General features: G+C 36.4%; 3 protein-coding genes across 3 annotated transcripts in view; all 3 read left to right on the plus strand.

The window, feature by feature from the left end:
* The window catches only part of LOC111626871 (protein disabled-like), a 47,293-nt gene extending 43,447 nt beyond the window's left edge, over positions 1 to 3,846 (plus strand). Inside the window, exons 9-10 of the mRNA XM_023370394.1 lie at positions 21 to 1,652; positions 1,728 to 3,846. Of these exons, the coding sequence (XP_023226162.1) occupies positions 21 to 1,613 (1,593 nt within the window). The 3' untranslated portion in view covers positions 1,614 to 1,652; positions 1,728 to 3,846. The remainder of the gene's footprint in view (positions 1 to 20; positions 1,653 to 1,727) is intronic.
* Positions 3,847 to 11,000: 7,154 nt separating this feature from the next.
* LOC111626860 lies at positions 11,001 to 12,549 on the plus strand. The gene is made up of 4 exons (XM_023370383.1): positions 11,001 to 11,140; positions 11,435 to 11,472; positions 11,554 to 11,796; positions 12,162 to 12,549. The coding sequence occupies exons 1-4, from the start codon at positions 11,137 to 11,139 to the stop codon at positions 12,258 to 12,260; spliced, it is 384 nt and encodes a 127-aa protein (XP_023226151.1). The 5' UTR covers positions 11,001 to 11,136; the 3' UTR covers positions 12,261 to 12,549.
* A 2,624-nt stretch (positions 12,550 to 15,173) lies between these two features.
* Positions 15,174 to 17,589, plus strand: LOC111626858 (serine/arginine repetitive matrix protein 1-like). The gene is made up of 3 exons (XM_023370381.1): positions 15,174 to 15,328; positions 15,401 to 17,032; positions 17,108 to 17,589. Exons 1-2 carry the CDS (start codon positions 15,233 to 15,235, stop codon positions 16,991 to 16,993), a joined length of 1,689 nt encoding a protein of 562 aa, XP_023226149.1. The 5' UTR covers positions 15,174 to 15,232; the 3' UTR covers positions 16,994 to 17,032; positions 17,108 to 17,589.
* The last annotated feature ends 723 nt before the right edge of the window (positions 17,590 to 18,312 follow it).

Consider the following 18,312-nt stretch of genomic DNA (forward strand, 5'->3'; position numbering starts at 1 on the left):
TCTTTATTTATTCAAAAAAGGCCTCTTGTCAGAAAGATATCAGCACTTCGGAATTGGCTGTTGGAGCATCACCGAGTCAGTCGATAGCTTCCATTTCTGATTCTAGAGACAGTAATATGGATGATGACGTTCCTTTGAATGTTACTCCCGAATTGGAAAAACCCAAAGACATTCAGGTTGAAGATAGATATGCAGTTTTTTCTGATTTGGATTCATTACCAAGCATTTTTGAAAATCCATACATTGTTGAGGTGCCCGCTGTTAATGATACGTGTAAAGCTGAAATGGATTTACTAAAAGATGGTAATAGTGATAGCGAGAATACGCTCAGTGACACCCCGTCTCGTCCACCTTCAAGGTCACCTAATTTGTTTGACACTTCGGTTTTTGCCGATCTAGATCCGTTGGGAAAAAATCGTCCCTATGTGGACAAAAAGGATTTTTTTCAAGACCTGAAGAAACCTAAAAAGGTGCTAAAAGATTTGGCAGGAGAAGGTTCTGAAGATAATTTATTTGATCATGATCTTTTGCAGTCTCCTCACAGTTCTGTAAGTGATCTGAGTGTAGGGGTGGCTTCCGTACATAGTGGCAATGGTAATCCTTTTAAATCTGAAATGGAATGCCCTTCTCCATCACCCTCTCCATCCAAGTTGCTCCCTAAACAAGCTTCAGTGACTAGTAATTTAGAAAATCAAACAAACTATGAAAAATTACCCGTGGAAATTTCAAATTCACCAAGTAGAAATCCTTTTAATCCCTTTATCAATAATAGTACTATAGATATACCACCACCAACAGTTCCACCACCATGTATACCAGCCAGAGGTTCCGAACCGCTCTTCCAAACCGTGCCATCTCCTCCGCCTCGACCTCCCAGCAGAAATTGCACCACTCCGACACCGCCACTTCCCAAGAGAAAGCTACCACAATCTCAATACAGTCAAGTCTCAAAAAATTATGAGGAAATGTGGAACGGAAGAGAAAACTGCAACACAAACGGAGACGTATTTGCTCCTCCAATACCAATTCCCGCACGCAAACCTCCTTTACCATACAGGTGTGGCTCTCCGCTCCTGGCAAACAGCCCCGCTTCCATTCGAAGACAGCTGCTGAGAGGTTCTGCTTCGATCGACACCGATTCTCCCGTTACTTTCTCTCGCCACTCTAGAAATCTCGGATTTAATGGTGCACAATCAGAAGAGCCAAATAATTCTCCTAAGGTTCTGTATTCAAAAAATATAAGTCCACAATGTTCTGTGTCTTCCTCTCCATCAAAAACTAGAAATCCCTTTGAGACTCCAAAACTTCCCGATTCGGTCAATGGTGCTTTTCCTACTCAGTTATCGTCGCCACCTCTTCCGGCGAGACCTCCTAAATCTCCCATCAAGACGGCCACTTCCGTTCAATTGCCCGACGGATGCGAAACCTCGGATTCCAAGAAGACCGACACGACACACAAAGAAACCGACATCAGTATATTTCAAAGAAAACACGATCCATTCGACGATGAATTCTTCACTTCTCTTCCTAGAAAGTCTAATCAGAAAGATTGTTACGAAACTACAAGAAGTGCTTCGGAATCGGACGCCAATAGCAACAGCACTAAAGGTTGACAAAAATTATCTCCGGCATTGGAATTAATTTTACAAGAAGTGAGTGGATAAAAATTTTCAAAACATTTTAAACACTTTCTTAAATATAATTTAAAATTACTACTTTATTTACAGGACTCCAAATCAGTGTGAAAGAGCTGTATTAAGGAGATTTAGCCTTTGAGTCACTCGAAAAGAAGTTTCTTAGTGTTTCCTCATAACTAGGAATTGGATATGAGAAATAATGTAAAATAATGTACGTACTTGGAATTTCATTACTTTTAATTCTCATTGTATAAATTTCTCATTGCTCTTCGGAATTTATCTGTAAATATTCATCCCGTCAGGAATTTGTAGTTTGTTACAAATACACTTTTGTCAGGTTCGATTGTAATTATTGTTATCGTACGATAAGAATGCGCGTCCGTTTTATCGTATCTAAATAATTGTTGTTCTGTTGCAAACGTTATCGTATGAGATTTTTATAAAACATTTTTATATAAGAAATCTTTCATCTCTTCTTAATTTTTAATCTTTTAGGAAAATTCCATTTAATCTTTGTAAAATGTTAATCGAGTAGTCGATCGGGAATGTTCGATCTGGTATTCTCCGTTGATATTGTCATGCTTTCCATATTTATTTTTAAATATATATATACATATATATATACATTGATGTAAAGAAGTTTAAACTTTTGTAGTTTAATGTTGATTTTTATAATTACAAATTATAATATTTCTGATGCCATTAGTAAAATTTGCCCTGGATAACGGGGGGGTGTATGCAAATGTGTGTGTTTTGTAGATATCCATGTTACATTTATAAACTATGTAAAGTTTAATTGAATTTTTTGTAAATATTTCCTATGAACATAAATGAAATTGTTTCTGCTAGACAAAGTACATAGATTGTTGTTAGAATTACACTTTCGTTAGTGGTAAAGATAATTTATCTGATAAAAACTGCATTTAATGAATTTAAAGTCTGAGGCAATCCGTTATTTGAAATGTGCCATCTTCGTAATTGTCCCCTTTTGTATGGTTCTTTTGCTTTAACTCTTCATTTTCTCTTTGTAAACAAATACAGGTTACTAATAACTTGTTTAAATATGAGTGGTCTCTCAGGCAGACCTAAAAATGCATTTATTCTTGGATCGAAAGGATCGATCATTATTCGTTGCGTATTTATTAATCTTTCGAGACTTTGTAAAATTGTGATAGTCCTTCCACGTATTAAAATAACACGTACCTATTGATATGTGTAAAATCTACAAATCGTAGGCGAACATTGAGTTTTGTGGTTGTGTATCGAGAATTTTCGAATGCCAAAATTCTTGTCCGTAACAGCTCTTTATTGCAAAATAGGAAACGGTTCCACTAATACTTTACTTCGAGCCGATAACAATATTAAAACTGCCAGTCGTTTTGAAAATATTGTTTTAAATCTGTAGATTCGTATCTTTTATATTTCATTAATGGTTCGGTTTATCGGTTGCATTAACAGCAAAGACATTTATGGAAGTTCCGTCTTCTTGCAAACAAGGAAGGGTCTTCAAAACTGATTTTTTTCCATCTGGTGATTTCCGTTTTCCTAACAAAAAGGAAAGCTTATGAGAAATTTTCAATTTTGATAGGATTAGTTCTCGTCTAATGGGCGTGTTGCTTTTAATCAAATATTCGTCTTCCATGTTAAAACAAATATATATAAATATATATATAGGCAGGAGTCTTTCTTTCAATACATAGAACTTTGATGTTTCGTGTACAAGTAGATAGCTACTTTAGATTAAATTAGTCTAGGTTACTCGAGTAGATAATTTAAAATTTGGATACATTTGCTCAAGAAAATTATTTACTGCTTGTTTTAAACCAGAATCCATTCTTGTGTTGAGATATTTAATGTTTATTATTTAAAAAAATATATATACATATACATATATTCAGAATGTACATATACACATACGAACAATATTACATTAATTGTTTGCAAGTTAAAAAAGAAAAAATTATATACGTGTATTAAACTGCAGCGTAACAAATTAACGTGCAGTTCGGCACAATGTGCAAAAATATCTATTTTGAAAATTAGATTACAAAAAATATATATGTAAAAAAAAAACTAGTTACGATTTCGTTGATTCAGAGGTTGTCGTGCAGTCGAAAATCGATGTTTTGCCCAACGACTCCTTGATTTTTCTTTAATGTACAGTACATATTAATTTCGATTCCGGAATCGGAAGGTTGTGATGCCAAAATAATCCATGGCTGTCAAGCGGTAGTCGAACATTTACGCCAAATGTAGTCGGTAAAGAAGAAAGGATCTGTAAATACCAAAAAAAAATATTAAAGAGTATTTTCTGAATTTAAAAAAAGAAATATTACTCAAGCCAATCAAAAACACATACAGTAAATGTAAATCGATAAAACAGTATTAGAATTAGTTTCCTTTCTTATTGCTGCACCTTATCCAAATAGAGTACAACGGTTTAGTATTTATTGCGCAGCTAATACTAAAGATCTCTTGCCACAGCGTGTAGATTAATAGTTAGGTTTTTGAATATTTTGTTGTTTTGCTTTACTAGCCAAAACCAGCAGTAATAGTCAAATATATCATTTTGCTTACCATTTTAGATAGACAGATAGATAGAAAAAATACGACTTTTGTAAACACTCGAGGAAGTGTCCCGACGTACCGGTGTACATAGAGATATTCTTAAATGTTGCGGATTTCTGACGTATGACAAAAAATCCGCTTCGACTGTAAATAAATGTTCCTTAAATGTAAACATTGCAGAATTGGAATATTTTAGTTTTTCATCTAATTGTTGAAATCTAACGAATTTTCTATTTTCTCAATCGGAAACAAATTTTAGGTGATTCGAGAGAGTAGTTTTTTGAAGTCGGTTCCGAGTCTTTGTGTTAAAGCCGTTAGCTAAGATCTCGATGGGGAGGTAAAGAGACGTAAATTTGTCTTTTTTCCTAAAACCCAAAGTCGCTTAGGTTTGTTTTTTGTCTGTCTATACGTCTCCGTAAAAGTGCCGATTTCTCGTGAAAAAAAGGTGGAGATTTGAATATCCGAAATACCGAGGATACGATAATGAAATACTAAAAGTTCCTAAGACACGGGTTGCATTTCGTAATCCATACAAACGATCAGTATCGGAAATCTGCATCTATTATGGTCACATTACTGTGGGAAATGGGAAAGCTTATGTTGTAAACGTTCAACAGTAATACTTGAAAAATAAGTACTAGTAAGTAAAGCGACCGTGTTGTAATCAATCAAATCTCTTTCATATTATACAAGAAATACAATTCAGTTCGGGGAGTGCTTACTAAATCGGTGGTTCTCGACGTTTTTGCGGACCACCCGTATCCCGCGCCCGCTTCTTATCCCATAAAAAGCATCTTAGACACATGCCAAAATATATTTTCTAGTAATCTAACAAAAGTGATGATGCATAAATATATTTCCTCTTGCTAAATAGCATAGAAATGCATTTTATAAAAATCAGTGGCGTGCCGTCATTGGAAGCTGTGGAAGCATTGCTTTCCTTGTATTTTCTAAAAAAAAATAAATACATATTGTGCGGTTATTTTCATATAATTAAAATTAATATTTTATTATAACCACGTTATGTATCTTATTACAAATTTCTCTACTTTATATTAATTATGACATATAATAAAGCATTAATTTCTGTTTATTAAAATGGATATGGCTACTCTTCACCAATAAAAACGTGGCTCTGAAAAGAGCCGTTTGATCACTAGATTACGGTAATCTAGCAATTCCGTTTCCGGTTGTCGGGACATTGGTGAAGATTACGTTCTACGGACACACTATTTTCTTTCGCCTGAAACACAGCTTCCTGATCATCAATTGTCACGGCACACCACTGATAAAAATGACTGTCAATAGTTCACAGTCCACAGTTTGAGAATCACTGTGCTGAATATTTAAGTATAAAAACATGAATTAGAATAGTTGACATTAAGATTTGCCACCACACCGTTAAATCGACACATTGCCGAAGAGATTTGACTGGTTGCAACACTAGACGAGTAATTTTCTTTCCCCTATTTTCTTTCGTTTAACCCTTCCGCAGATTGATTTTCTTATCTCAAGCAATTTTAAATGCATCTTTACAATATTAGACAAATATGTTAGAAGGCAAGTTGAGAATAGTGTGTACGGAGACGAACGTAGCCGCGCGGCAGACAGACACGTCAAACGTTACGACTCTTATATTTACATTATGTATATACACACACAACATGCAGGATGTTTTGGATTACTTGGCAAAGCTTTACCATGGTTATATTTGACATAGATCTCCGATCAAAGCCCAGTTTACACTACCCAATTTGACTACGGTTTTTGTCATTCGTTTCGGGACGACACAGAAAAATCTCACGGCACGCGAAAAAGTGGAACCAGTTAATCTTGCAATTTTTGTGTCGTCTCGAGTCAAACGACAAAAATTTTGCATAGTGCAAACCGGATTTAAAACGTGCAATATCGAATCAAATTTTTAATTTAATTTACAAAAACAGGAAATAAAGGACTAAAGGGAAAAGGGGAAAGCTGCAACAATTATAGGGTATAGAATGATTCCTTATCACGTGTAGCTTTCGCGCGAGCACATTTTAAACGGTATTATAAATCCTACACTTATAAACATTCACGCTCAAAGTATAATTCAGACAAAGCAGTATCTTAAATTTTGTTAGAATATGAACTTCATGGTGAGTTGGAAAAGAAATAAGACACTAGACTGTCCATACATCCAATTAATTAAGACAGAGTTTTAACACTGGGGTAATTTTAGTGTGCCAAGAAGATTAGAAACTATCGATAGTTAGAATAGCTTTTAAAATAATATTTTAGTTAGTTCAGTACATTAAAGACAGACACGTAAACACGCGAACTAGATTAACATTTCGGGTGTAATTTTAATAACAGAAAATACGTTTCGTTAGCTAAAGAATACGATTTGCTATTGTAGATTTGGTCCGAAAACACCGAACATCCGAAGTTAATCCTTTATGTTGTGTAAGTGTTATCGTTTTTCAAAAGACGGGGAGATTCTATCACGCTCATTGGCTTAAAACATTAAGAAGTTTAATTTGGACATGAAATAATGTCAAATATAAGTATGACGTAGCGTTGTTTGAAATAGTCTGACACAATATACTATCGTTGCAGATACACACACATCGCAGTAAATAACAATAGACTCTTATTAACATTCAAAATATTTTAGATTTCGTTTTAGGAATGGTAGAAACGATTTTGAAAAATTTTGCATACGTATCTAGTATATAGGAAGTACACAATGTATTCTTATGCCAAAATAATCGAATAGGGTACCGTTAACTAATATCACGAGAACACTTAGCATTGCATAGCCTTTTCACCAAATAGGTTTATTTGTCATTTCGTATTTGAAAGGACGAAACAGTTTACGTTGCCGTGGGTGTAAATCTTTCTTTAAAACAATGGCCGAGTTCGAAACTGTGCAGCAAAGGGAACCACCATCTCTATTGTTTCCGCCATTTTTAAATTATCTCGAATGGATTGTAACTCTTCCTTGTGGTAAAAATACTTTGGCTCGACCGTTTCGATTAGGCTAGGTTATTTTGACGACGGCAACAAAACCGGAATAAAGACACTCTTCTAAGCAAACGGGATTTGGAGATCATTTTAATCGTTTATCTTATTAGATTTTTGTTCGTATTTTCGAACAGTAGGACACTGTTCTACGAGCTGACGGTGCCTACCACAATCGATCTACGGGACGTTTCAAAATTTGGAGTCTCGTGAGGAAATGCTACCATTTTAACATCCGATTTGTTTCCCATTTTATGATTTGTCGGTGTTCTAGTACTTTTAGTGTGAGGATATTTACTTCCCAAGTAATATCTGGGCATCCTGTCGTGATTTCCAGGGTATCTACCATTTTTTCTTTTTTCTTTTTTCTTCTGTCTAATCTACTATTACGCCCGAACTTTTCCGTGTGCCCGGTCGAATTGAGTTGTCTTTTGATTTCTTTATCGCCCCCGCATTGAGTTGTTTGCGGGGACGTTTCTAAAATTTCTTAAAATTGTCGTCGTCTAAGTGTTTTTTTCCCCTTTCTCTTAATCTCATTGTAACTGAGTCGTCGTCTAAAATTTTGAACATCTGTGATTAAATGTCTTCCGTAATCTGTGTTTACGTACGTACTAACTTCTGTAAATGAAATTTGAGTTTGTAAATATCTGTGAAGAATATTAATCTCGATTGGTGAATTTCTAAAGACACGAGAACAGACGAATGACATTTCTTATTGTTTACCTCGTACAAAGCTTGTGCCCCACGTTAACCACGTGGTCGCCCAAAATAACATTCGTATCGCATGTGATAATTTGTAAAATAACTCGTCTCATCCCCCATCGAAACGTAATTTCAACTCGATCTCCCTCTCTTTTGCACGATTTGTTTTTCTAACGAGGGTTCTCGCCAGCCCTCGTATCCATTTTATGTGGTTTATTTTGAGCCAGAGTGATTCTGTCATCAAATACTTTGTTTAATCTGTCTCGCAGCTGGTGTTAGAATATAATAGATGTCACCGTTTAGTTATTTGGAAATGCTCTCTATTGTCGTTGTGATCGGTATCATACATTTGAAATTGTTATATGAACGAATATGCGAACGGTGCCATTGAATTGTCGGCGTAATCCGCCATTTGTTGCGGATCTTTTGTCGTCTGCGCATTTTGTTAACACGAGGGGAATCGAGGTGGAGCGGGCTCCTTTTGCCTTTCGAACAAATGAAACATGTAGGGCTTGCGTAATGTAGAATTGCTACGGGCCCTGAAAAATCCGTGGATCCAGGGCTCCGAACACAGATAAAAATAGGGAGAAAAGGAAAGATGAAGCAAGGATTTCGCATAATTTCCTCAATGTTGTTAATGTTCGATTTTTCTAATATTTAATTCTTTATAGGGACGAGTACGTTGCTCGAAATTGCTTGTTATATCGATACTTTCTTCGTAGTGACTATTATACCGGTTGTGCATTGTTATAATGATGCAATTTATGTAACTCGTGTAGCACGAAATTACACAGATCTGAATATTGCATTGCGTAGTTATGTAAATATATTTTACTGTGAGGATTTTTAGCAAAATGTTTCCCTCATTTTTTTATTGGCAGCATCAAATCAAAATTGCATTCTATTATTTGAAGCGGTGATGTTCTGATTTTTCGAAAGAATTGTTGAGCACGCGCTGTACTTATCGTTCCGGTGTTTCTACTTTATCGTGGACGTTATCCCTATCCACAAATTCTTTCTTTTGTGCCATATTTCTACCTTAATTTTGTATGGGTCGCGTGCCTTTACGAATAAGACAATAAAATGGTTCGATGCAAATTGGTGCCTTGCACTTTGGAAAATAGCAACGCAGATTCTTGTCTCGCGTGGTTCGAAAGGCTAATGTAAGTCATTACCCATTGATGTATTTTGATGGTGCATCACGCGGGTTATTTTGCAAATGGTCGTCATCGGATCGCAATCCTAAAAGTCAGATCCCGTCATCCGGTTATAGCCGGAACGATACTAATCGGTCCTCCTTTCGCGCTAGTGCTTGACCACCGATTCCAGGCTAAATCCGTGGATTTAGAATTCTGTACGAATACTGGGTGTGATGGCGTGCGGTATTTACCATCGTCTAAATGCATTTACGTTCATCGAAACGATTAACACAACGAAATGCCCACTGGAAATAATCTAAAGATAATCTGAGGAGATAAATGGGCCGCCAGCGCGAGCGACGAAATCGACCCTTTAAGTGGAAATCTGGCAGTTTACCATTGTTGTGTCGGAACCGTATAAGTGAAGCGAGTCGCTAATCTGTTTCCGCTTCGACTGAAGAAAATCAGATTCTGTTCTTGATTAAACAATAGTAATAACGACAGTTAAGCGTGCGGAAAATTGTTTTTTTTTTTTTTCCTTAAAATCGTCTTCTGGCCCATTCGAGATGTTACTTTCCACTTTTTGAAGAAAGAATCGGACATTTTCTCTTCTCGGTGTCTAATTTACCATCCTCCATGTCGATAATTGCGTAAAGTGTTACAAAGTGACTTTATGAATCTAAGCCTCTATGTAGTTGTGTTGATCTCCCTCGTTCTATTTAAAAATGGCGACACCCACTTCCCTCTTGAATCTTTAATAATTTGGCAAAAAGATTCTCCTCTTGTCCTGGTGGAATTTTCGCGTGCCGATCCAGTGTCGCCGAATTGTTTTCCACTGTTTTTTAAACGTTTGGAATATACGTTAATCTAAACGGTTACGCGGTACAAATTAGAGGTTTCTGTGTTGAAAAAAAGTTGAACCGGTGTTGTTGTTTGTTGTTGTCGTTGTTGCTGTTTTTAAAGTTGTTTTCTTTTGGCAACTCGAATACAGTGCATCGCTTGTGTTTCCCGTTATAGGCACCGCGTGACCCGTCTTAATTGTTAAAAAGGTTTTGTTAATCGATTTGCTGTGTGAAAAACGGTGCCATAAAAAATTTTTCTTCACGTTCGAGGGGCGCGAAGCGTACCTACGAGGTCGGGTTCGGGTTCGAGTTATCCCCGACATTGTTTAAATGTAGAGACGAGAGCGCCGCCGTTCGGCCGGTGCGGTTTAATAATTTATTACGTCGTCGGTCGCGGGCGAATTGGCGGTGCAAACGAGAATTTAATTGGTCGACGGTTCGGTTCGCGTGTTAATTTATGTATGACGTTTTAGTCGTTAGAAAACTCGGTTGTATTTAATTTTTTCTTGTGTGTACCTGTTATTTATTGGAATATGTTGTAGTATAATGTGGAACAAATAGAATCTCTTTATATGGTTTTGTCGGTTGTACAGATCGATGCAATAAATTGTTTTAATGTTAGTGAGAAAGTTTTGTATTGTTTTCGTTTTAATTCATTTTCCCCCGCATTGGCGTCGTCATTACCATTAAACACTACTTACAATGAGAGTCGCGGGTTCGCGTCTGCCAACGGACCACGTGGAGTTTTCCGGTGGTTTATTCGTTTGTAACACCTAAATAGGAGCTAAAATATCCCTATTTTAGCTCCTATTTAGGCATCTCCCACGGGTGGCATTGTTGTACACAAACAAATAACACGCGTGGTGTATTTCGTAATGAGAATTTTCAAAAATCCAATCGACCAATCATATACGACGCGCCGCGACGTCATTCGAAAACTCCGACGGCGATTGGAAAAATTGGAAACTGTATTCGAAATTTGCAAATATTTGTCACGAACGATGCAGGTGCGCCATCTAGGAGAAAAAACATGAAAAACACGCGGAAAAAAATAACGCCATCTATGAAGGAAGAAAGCCAGCGGAACTTACCTTGACCCGTCATGCGGCCAAACCGGTTTTTTCGACTCCCACCGTTTCGGGTAAAGGTACACGTCACCATTAAAGCTTCTCCCTTGCACTTTGTCTACCTTTTAAAGACGCCATTCTGACCGGGGATTAACTTTTCTTCCTTCTGAAACACCGAAAGATGGGTAAGTTGTCATTTCCTCTAAATTAACTAATCGTAGACATCGGTCACGTTCGAACCGCGCCTCAAGTCCTCTCGGAGAGTCTGAAAAATTCGTCAAATCGAATGTTTACGTCGGAAGAACCCCGAAGAAGAAAGAATCGAATTCGTCACGTCGAATAAACCTTAAAATTTTCCCGTTTAAGGAAACGGATGGCGTGTCAGCGCGACGACGTCTACGTCGGCACTTACGTCACGAATATCTTTCAAATTTTTTAATATTTAAAATAGCCAATTATCGTCTCTTCTTCCGTTCTAGGTGGTGCGAGATTATTTATTATTACTCTCGTGGTCACGGTAAATATAACGAATTTGATTACTCTAACCGACCCTAATCCGAACGACCGATTTTTTTTTAATTGATCGTTTTTTATTTAGTTGTTCGGCTTGGCTCTGGCCGACATGATGCGAAAGAGCATCGTTTTCGACATGAAGAGCCCAAAAGTGTTTTACTGCCCTCAAGAGAAGCCGAAAAGTCTGGAGAAGATGATCGTCAAGTCTCGCCCCATCGAGAAACTCTGCGAGTTCGAAGGCCGAGGTCTGCCCAAAAACCATAAACCCGACTGCTACAACGACATCGACGAGTCGGAGTACGCGTGCGCCGAGAAGGAACGCATCATGGTTGGTTCTTTCGAATATTTAAAATAATAATAATAATAATAAATCGCAATTTTTGGAAAAAAAAATCGATTACGATTCGATCAGATTAGTAATTACGTAATTGGTTTATCGATCGGCGAGGTGGTGCCATCTGGCGAACGAAAAGCGAGATCTCGAGCTTTTTTTTTTGTTTTAATTAAACCATCCGATTGGTTCGTTTGAATGTGGAAATAACGAATCGGATTCGAACCGGGTTTTAACTTTGTGAAGTTGCGAATACGAGCGCCAGATGGCGACGCCGTCGGGGGTGAGCGATCGCGTTTACGCTTCGTTTCATCCGCCCGAAATGTCTAATTTTCGAACTATTTTTTTTTCGTGTGTTTCAGACGAGAATGCACCCCCCTAACGACACGGAAACGACCGTAACAGACTTGCCCACCACCCAAGCTTACAAGAGAGGATTCAAAAAGAAGACGAGCTGGTAGATTGAACTATCGATTAATCGATTAATGTGATCTTCACGAGGCAGCTTCCATACATAAATATATTTTTTCCGTTTTGTTTTCGAGATTATGATCGACTGTATAATTGTCGCTGTTTCCGAGGTTAAGGGACGATAAAAGGAAACGTAATTGTGACGTATTAACACGGGGGCCGTGTTTAAAAACAAAAAAAATAAAACAGATAATTCTTTAATTTATTGTTTTAATATATGCAATTTGTCAAACTTTTTGTACGATTTGTTTTTAATTAATAAAATTTAAAATTCTTTTTTTTTTATTTAATTTTTTGCAAAGGGGAAAATATAATCGATAATTCGTCTTTATTCTAAACAAACTTCAGCCGGGTCACGTGGGTAAATTAAACATTGACGTCCTCTCCCGCACCTGCGTTTGGCACGCGCCGAGTCACGTGCCCAACCGAAAAATCGATTATCGATCACGTGACCGGCAACGGTCCTCGGGGGCCTCCAAAAAATCTGATTTATTTTCCGTTCTTTGCTCTAAAATNACGTGGGTAAATTAAACATTGACGTCCTCTCCCGCACCTGCGTTTGGCACGCGCCGAGTCACGTGCCCAACCGAAAAATCGATTATCGATCACGTGACCGGCAACGGTCCTCGGGGGCCTCCAAAAAATCTGATTTATTTTCCGTTCTTTGCTCTAAAATCGACCGAAGGAGGTTGGGAAAGTTAAGATTTTCTAATTAATTTTTAATTATTTAAAAATAAATATCGGCCAATCGGACTGTGCGAGACAACGGCGGCGACCAATAAAATTCCAGCGTATAAATTTTAAATTAACCAATCTTTCGACGCCTGGAATATTTGAATTTTTATAAGTCGTAAAACTCGGGCGATATTGGACGTTTCGCTAAGCGTGACGTAACTCGAACGACTTAAAACGGCGAATGAAACGATTCGAAAATTCAAATATTTGAAATAAATATCGATCGGACAACCGTATAAGGTATATAATAAACCATGCGCGTGACTGCGGTGACGAATGAGCATTTAGCTAATTTGAATTCGGATCGACCAATTAAACACGCATTTAACCATTTTAAATTCTGAAGTCTTTTCGAACCGTCCAATGAAAACGCTTAACCAATTAAACTCTCTAACAGACGTGACGTAATTTGCGCAACGAATTAATAAAAATACAGATTCAAATTTTTAAATTCGATAAACGTCACAGTTACGTGAACGATGCGCCGACCAATAAACTTCTTATAAAAACAAAATTCAAATTCAAACCGACCAATAGCGGCGCTCGTACATCAAATTTAACCGTCTCTCTGCGTATTTCTAAGCGAACGGGGAAAAAATCGACTCGGGTGTTAAAAATAGTTACTGTATTAATAAATTAAAGTGAAGAAAGAAAAAAAAACATGACCGAGTCAAATAAATATATTGGAACATGTTCATTAAAGGCAATTTATCGAATTAAACTTCAGCCTTGAGATGGGTATGTGTACCAATCTTAAAACGTGACAATTCGTCACGTTAATTAATGAACAGATTATCAGTTTCTTTTTCTCCCTTTCTCTCCTGCTCCCTTTACCCCGTCCGAATTCTTAGAACCGTTCGAATTCCGCGAAAACTAAAGAACAATTCGTGACGTTAACCTGTATAAAACGGGCAGGCGCCAAGCGTGTCTTAGTGTTAATAAGTCGTGATTGGTAGACAATCTGCCGTGTGACACTAATCAACCGATAGTATATAAGAAGACAAAACGAAAAAAAAAACGGGAGAGTAAATTACTGATGAGACAGTTAAAAGAGTCCTTGAAGGAAGAAAAACTCATTAATTTGATCACTAAAAATATTCCCTGTCTAATAAAACACGTGCAAAGTTTATTTTGCAGAAGAAATTTTTCTTAAAATACCCCTCGAAATAGCGCAAAAAAAAGGGCAAAGTTTTTTCGACCTCTATCCGCGTATCGAACGTTTTAAAAAATGACGTTAAAAGGGGGNAGAATGTTGACATTCGCCAGATATCGGTCATTCACAGTAACATATACATATATAAATTATTGTGTAATTGTTAAAATCTGTAAAGATAATTTTATAATTTTTCACATCTCTGGCAGTTTTGTATCATTTCCTTTTTAGAAAATAATATAAAATTGTAGACCACTTAGAAATCAGTTTTAGAATTATTATCAGTTGGCCCTTGTATGTGAATAGTTTTTAAGGTTTGATCATTATACAGGGAGTTCGAAAAGTTACTGTGCAGTGAGAAATTTGTAATGACATAAAAGTTATACTAATGGCATTATATATGATACTTATAAGTTGTACATTCTGCATTTCCACTTTATGATTACCACTCGCTCTCAGATATTCTGGTTTTTGAGACTTCTTTGTTGATCACACAATCTCCCACAGAATTCAGCGTGGTAGGTCTCAGAAGGATTTTGAGGCATCAGAGATAATTCCAGCATTTGCTACAGGAGGAACTGAAATATTATGTCTAAAACTTAACTTTTATTAAAACTTAAACTTTTTCAACTGCAAGTTACTTTTTGGACACCCTGTATAAGTAAATATGAAGTCATAATTGATGAATCTCTTTGTTTTAATATATATCCATAAACCTACTTTATTATTAATGGTTAATCCCTAAATTCTTATGAAAAATTTTTGAACTCTTACAATATTTGCCCATTACACTGAAGTGTAATGATGTTGCTACACAATCCATTTTCTCCTCAAAATTAAATCCCTATTTCACTAAAATTACCATATAACCATATTTTTATTTTGTATCTTTTGTATTCTGTGAGGAAAAAATAGAACTTTTGTAATTAAAATTTAATATTTATAGGAATTATTTTGATAGTTTTCTTTGTTTTTTTATGATATAATTATTAGTTTTCTAAAATCATGAACATTATTACCTATTTACAATTATTAAAAATTGTATTTATCATTGTAAAACAGGGCATTGCTCAAATGGATAATAGCATAGCAAAAGCTGCTGCAATAAATTCGTCCTTTGATTTGGAACTACCATTTCCCCCACTTTCGACTCCTTTTGTAGCAACACAGGTATTCATTTTGTGTCTGATTTCAATGATTTATGCTCTTATAATAATAATTTTCTTTATTTATTCAAAAAAGGCCTCTTGTCAGAAAGATATCAGCACTTCGGAATTGGCTGTTGGAGCATCACCGAGTCAGTCGATAGCTTCCATTTCTGATTCTAGAGACAGTAATATGGATGACGACATTCCTTTGAATGTTACTCCCGAATTGGAAAAACCCAAAGACATTCAGGTTGAAGATAGATATGCAGTTTTTTCTGATTTGGATTCATTACCAAGCATTTTTGAAAATCCATACATTGTTGAGGTGCCCGCTGTTAATGATACGTGTAAAGCTGAAATGGATTTACTAAAAGATGGTAATAGTGATAGCGAGAATACGCTCAGTGACACCCCGTCTCGTCCACCTTCAAGGTCACCTAATTTGTTTGACACTTCGGTTTTTGCCGATCTAGATCCGTTGGGAAAAAATCGTCCCTATGTGGACAAAAAGGATTTTTTTCAAGACCTGAAGAAACCTAAAAAGGTGCTAAAAGATTTGGCAGGAGAAGGTTCTGAAGATAATTTATTTGATCATGATCTTTTGCAGTCTCCTCACAGTTCTGTAAGTGATCTGAGTGTAGGGGTGGCTTCCGTACATAGTGGCAATGGTAACCCTTTTAAATCTGAAATGGAATGCCCTTCTCCATCACCCTCTCCATCCAAGTTGCTCCCTAAACAAGCTTCAGTGACTAGTAATTTAGAAAATCAAACAAACTATGAAAAATTACCCATGGAAATTTCAAATTCACCAAGTAGAAATCCTTTTAATCCCTTTATCAATAATAGTACTATAGATATACCACCACCAACAGTTCCACCACCATGTATACCAGCCAGAGGTTCCGAACCGCTCTTCCAAACCGTGCCATCTCCTCCGCCTCGACCTCCCAGCAGAAATTGCACCACTCCGACACCGCCACTTCCCAAGAGAAAGCTACCACAATCTCAATACAGTCAAGTCTCAAAAAATTATGAGGAAATGTGGAACGGAAGAGAAAACTGCAACACAAACGGAGACGTATTTGCTCCTCCAATACCAATTCCCGCACGCAAACCTCCTTTACCATACAGGTGTGGCTCTCCGCTCCTGGCAAACAGCCCCGCTTCCATTCGAAGACAGCTGCTGAGAGGTTCTGCTTCGATCGACACCGATTCTCCCGTTACTTTCTCTCGCCACTCTAGAAATCTCGGATTTAATGGTGCACAATCAGAAGAGCCAAATAATTCTCCTAAGGTTCTGTATTCAAAAAATATAAGTCCACAATGTTCTGTGTCTTCCTCTCCATCAAAAACTAGAAATCCCTTTGAGACTCCAAAACTTCCCGATTCGGTCAACGGTGCTTTTCCTACTCAGTTATCGTCGCCACCTCTTCCGGCGAGACCTCCTAAATCTCCCATCAAGACGGCCACTTCCGTTCAATTGCCCGACGGATGCGAAACCTCGGATTCCAAGAAGACCGACACGACACACAAAGAAACCGACATCAGTATATTTCAAAGAAAACACGATCCATTTGACGATGAATTCTTCACTTCTCTTCCTAGAAAGTCTAATCAGAAAGATTGTTACGAAACTACAAGAAGTGCTTCGGAATCGGACGCCAATAGCAACAGCACTAAAGGTTGACAAAAATTATCTCCGGCATTGGAATTAATTTTACAAGAAGTGAGTGGATAAAAATTTTCAAAACATTTTAAACACTTTCTTAAATATAATTTAAAATTACTACTTTATTTACAGGACTCCAAATCAGTGTGAAAGAGCTGTATTAAGGAGATTTAGCCTTTGAGTCACTCGAAAAGAAGTTTCTTAGTGTTTCCTCATAACTAGGAATTGGATATGAGAAATAATGTAAAATAATGTACGTACTTGGAATTTCATTACTTTTAATTCTCATTGTATAAATTTCTCATTGCTCTTCGGAATTTATCTGTAAATATTCATCCCGTCAGGAATTTGTAGTTTGTTACAAATACACTTTTGTCAGGTTCGATTGTAATTATTGTTATCGTACGATAAGAATGCGCGTCCGTTTTATCGTATCTAAATAATTGTTGTTCTGTTGCAAACGTTATCGTATGAGATTTTTATAAAACATTTTTATATAAGAAATCTTTCATCTCTTCTTAATTTTTAATCTTTTAGGAAAATTCCATTTAATCTTTGTAAAATGTTAATCGAGTAGTCGATCGGGAATGTTCGATCTGGTATTCTCCATTGATATTGTCATGCTTTCCATATTTATTTTTAAATATATATATACATATATATATACATTGATGTAAAGAAGTTTAAACTTTTGTAGTTTACTGTTGATTTTTATAATTACAAATTATAATATTTCTGATGCCATTAGTAAAATTTGCCCTGGATAACGGGGGGGTGTATGCAAATGTGTGTGTTTTGTAGATATCCATGTTACATTTATAAACTATGTAAAGTTTAATTGAATTTTTTGTAAATATTTCCTATGAACATAAATGAAATTGTTTCTGCTAGACAAAGTACATAGATTGTTGTTAGAATTACACTTTCGTTAGTGGTAAAGATAATTTATCTGATAAAAACTGCATTTAATGAATTTAAAGTCTGAGGCAATCCGTTATTTGAAATGTGCCATCTTCGTAATTGTCCCCTTTTGTATGGTTCTTTTGCTTTAACTCTTCATTNAAAAAAAAAACGGGAGAGTAAATTACTGATGAGACAGTTAAAAGAGTCCTTGAAGGAAGAAAAACTCATTAATTTGATCACTAAAAATATTCCCTGTCTAATAAAACACGTGCAAAGTTTATTTTGCAGAAGAAATTTTTCTTAAAATACCCCTCGAAATAGCGCAAAAAAAAGGGCAAAGTTTTTTCGACCTCTATCCGCGTATCGAACGTTTTAAAAAATGACGTTAAAAGGGGGTATATATATATATATATATTTTTTTTTCCTATCCGGGA

This window comes from Centruroides sculpturatus, unplaced genomic scaffold (assembly GCF_000671375.1).
Source record: "Centruroides sculpturatus isolate CEXI.00-Female unplaced genomic scaffold, Cexi_2.0 scaffold547, whole genome shotgun sequence".
Lineage (NCBI taxonomy): Eukaryota > Metazoa > Arthropoda > Arachnida > Scorpiones > Buthidae > Centruroides > Centruroides sculpturatus.

Coding starts and splice junctions, on each gene's coding strand:
- LOC111626860 (XM_023370383.1), top strand. Junction 11,473..11,553: donor TTATTACTCTCGTGGTCACG/GTAAATATAACG, acceptor TTTTTTATTTAG/TTGTTCGGCTTGGCTCTGGC. Junction 11,797..12,161: donor CCGAGAAGGAACGCATCATG/GTTGGTTCTTTC, acceptor CGTGTGTTTCAG/ACGAGAATGCACCCCCCTAA.
- LOC111626858 (XM_023370381.1), top strand. CDS start 15,233: ATGGATAATAGCATAGCAAAAGCTGCTGCAATAAATTCGTCCTTTGAT. Junction 15,329..15,400: donor CTCCTTTTGTAGCAACACAG/GTATTCATTTTG, acceptor TATTCAAAAAAG/GCCTCTTGTCAGAAAGATAT.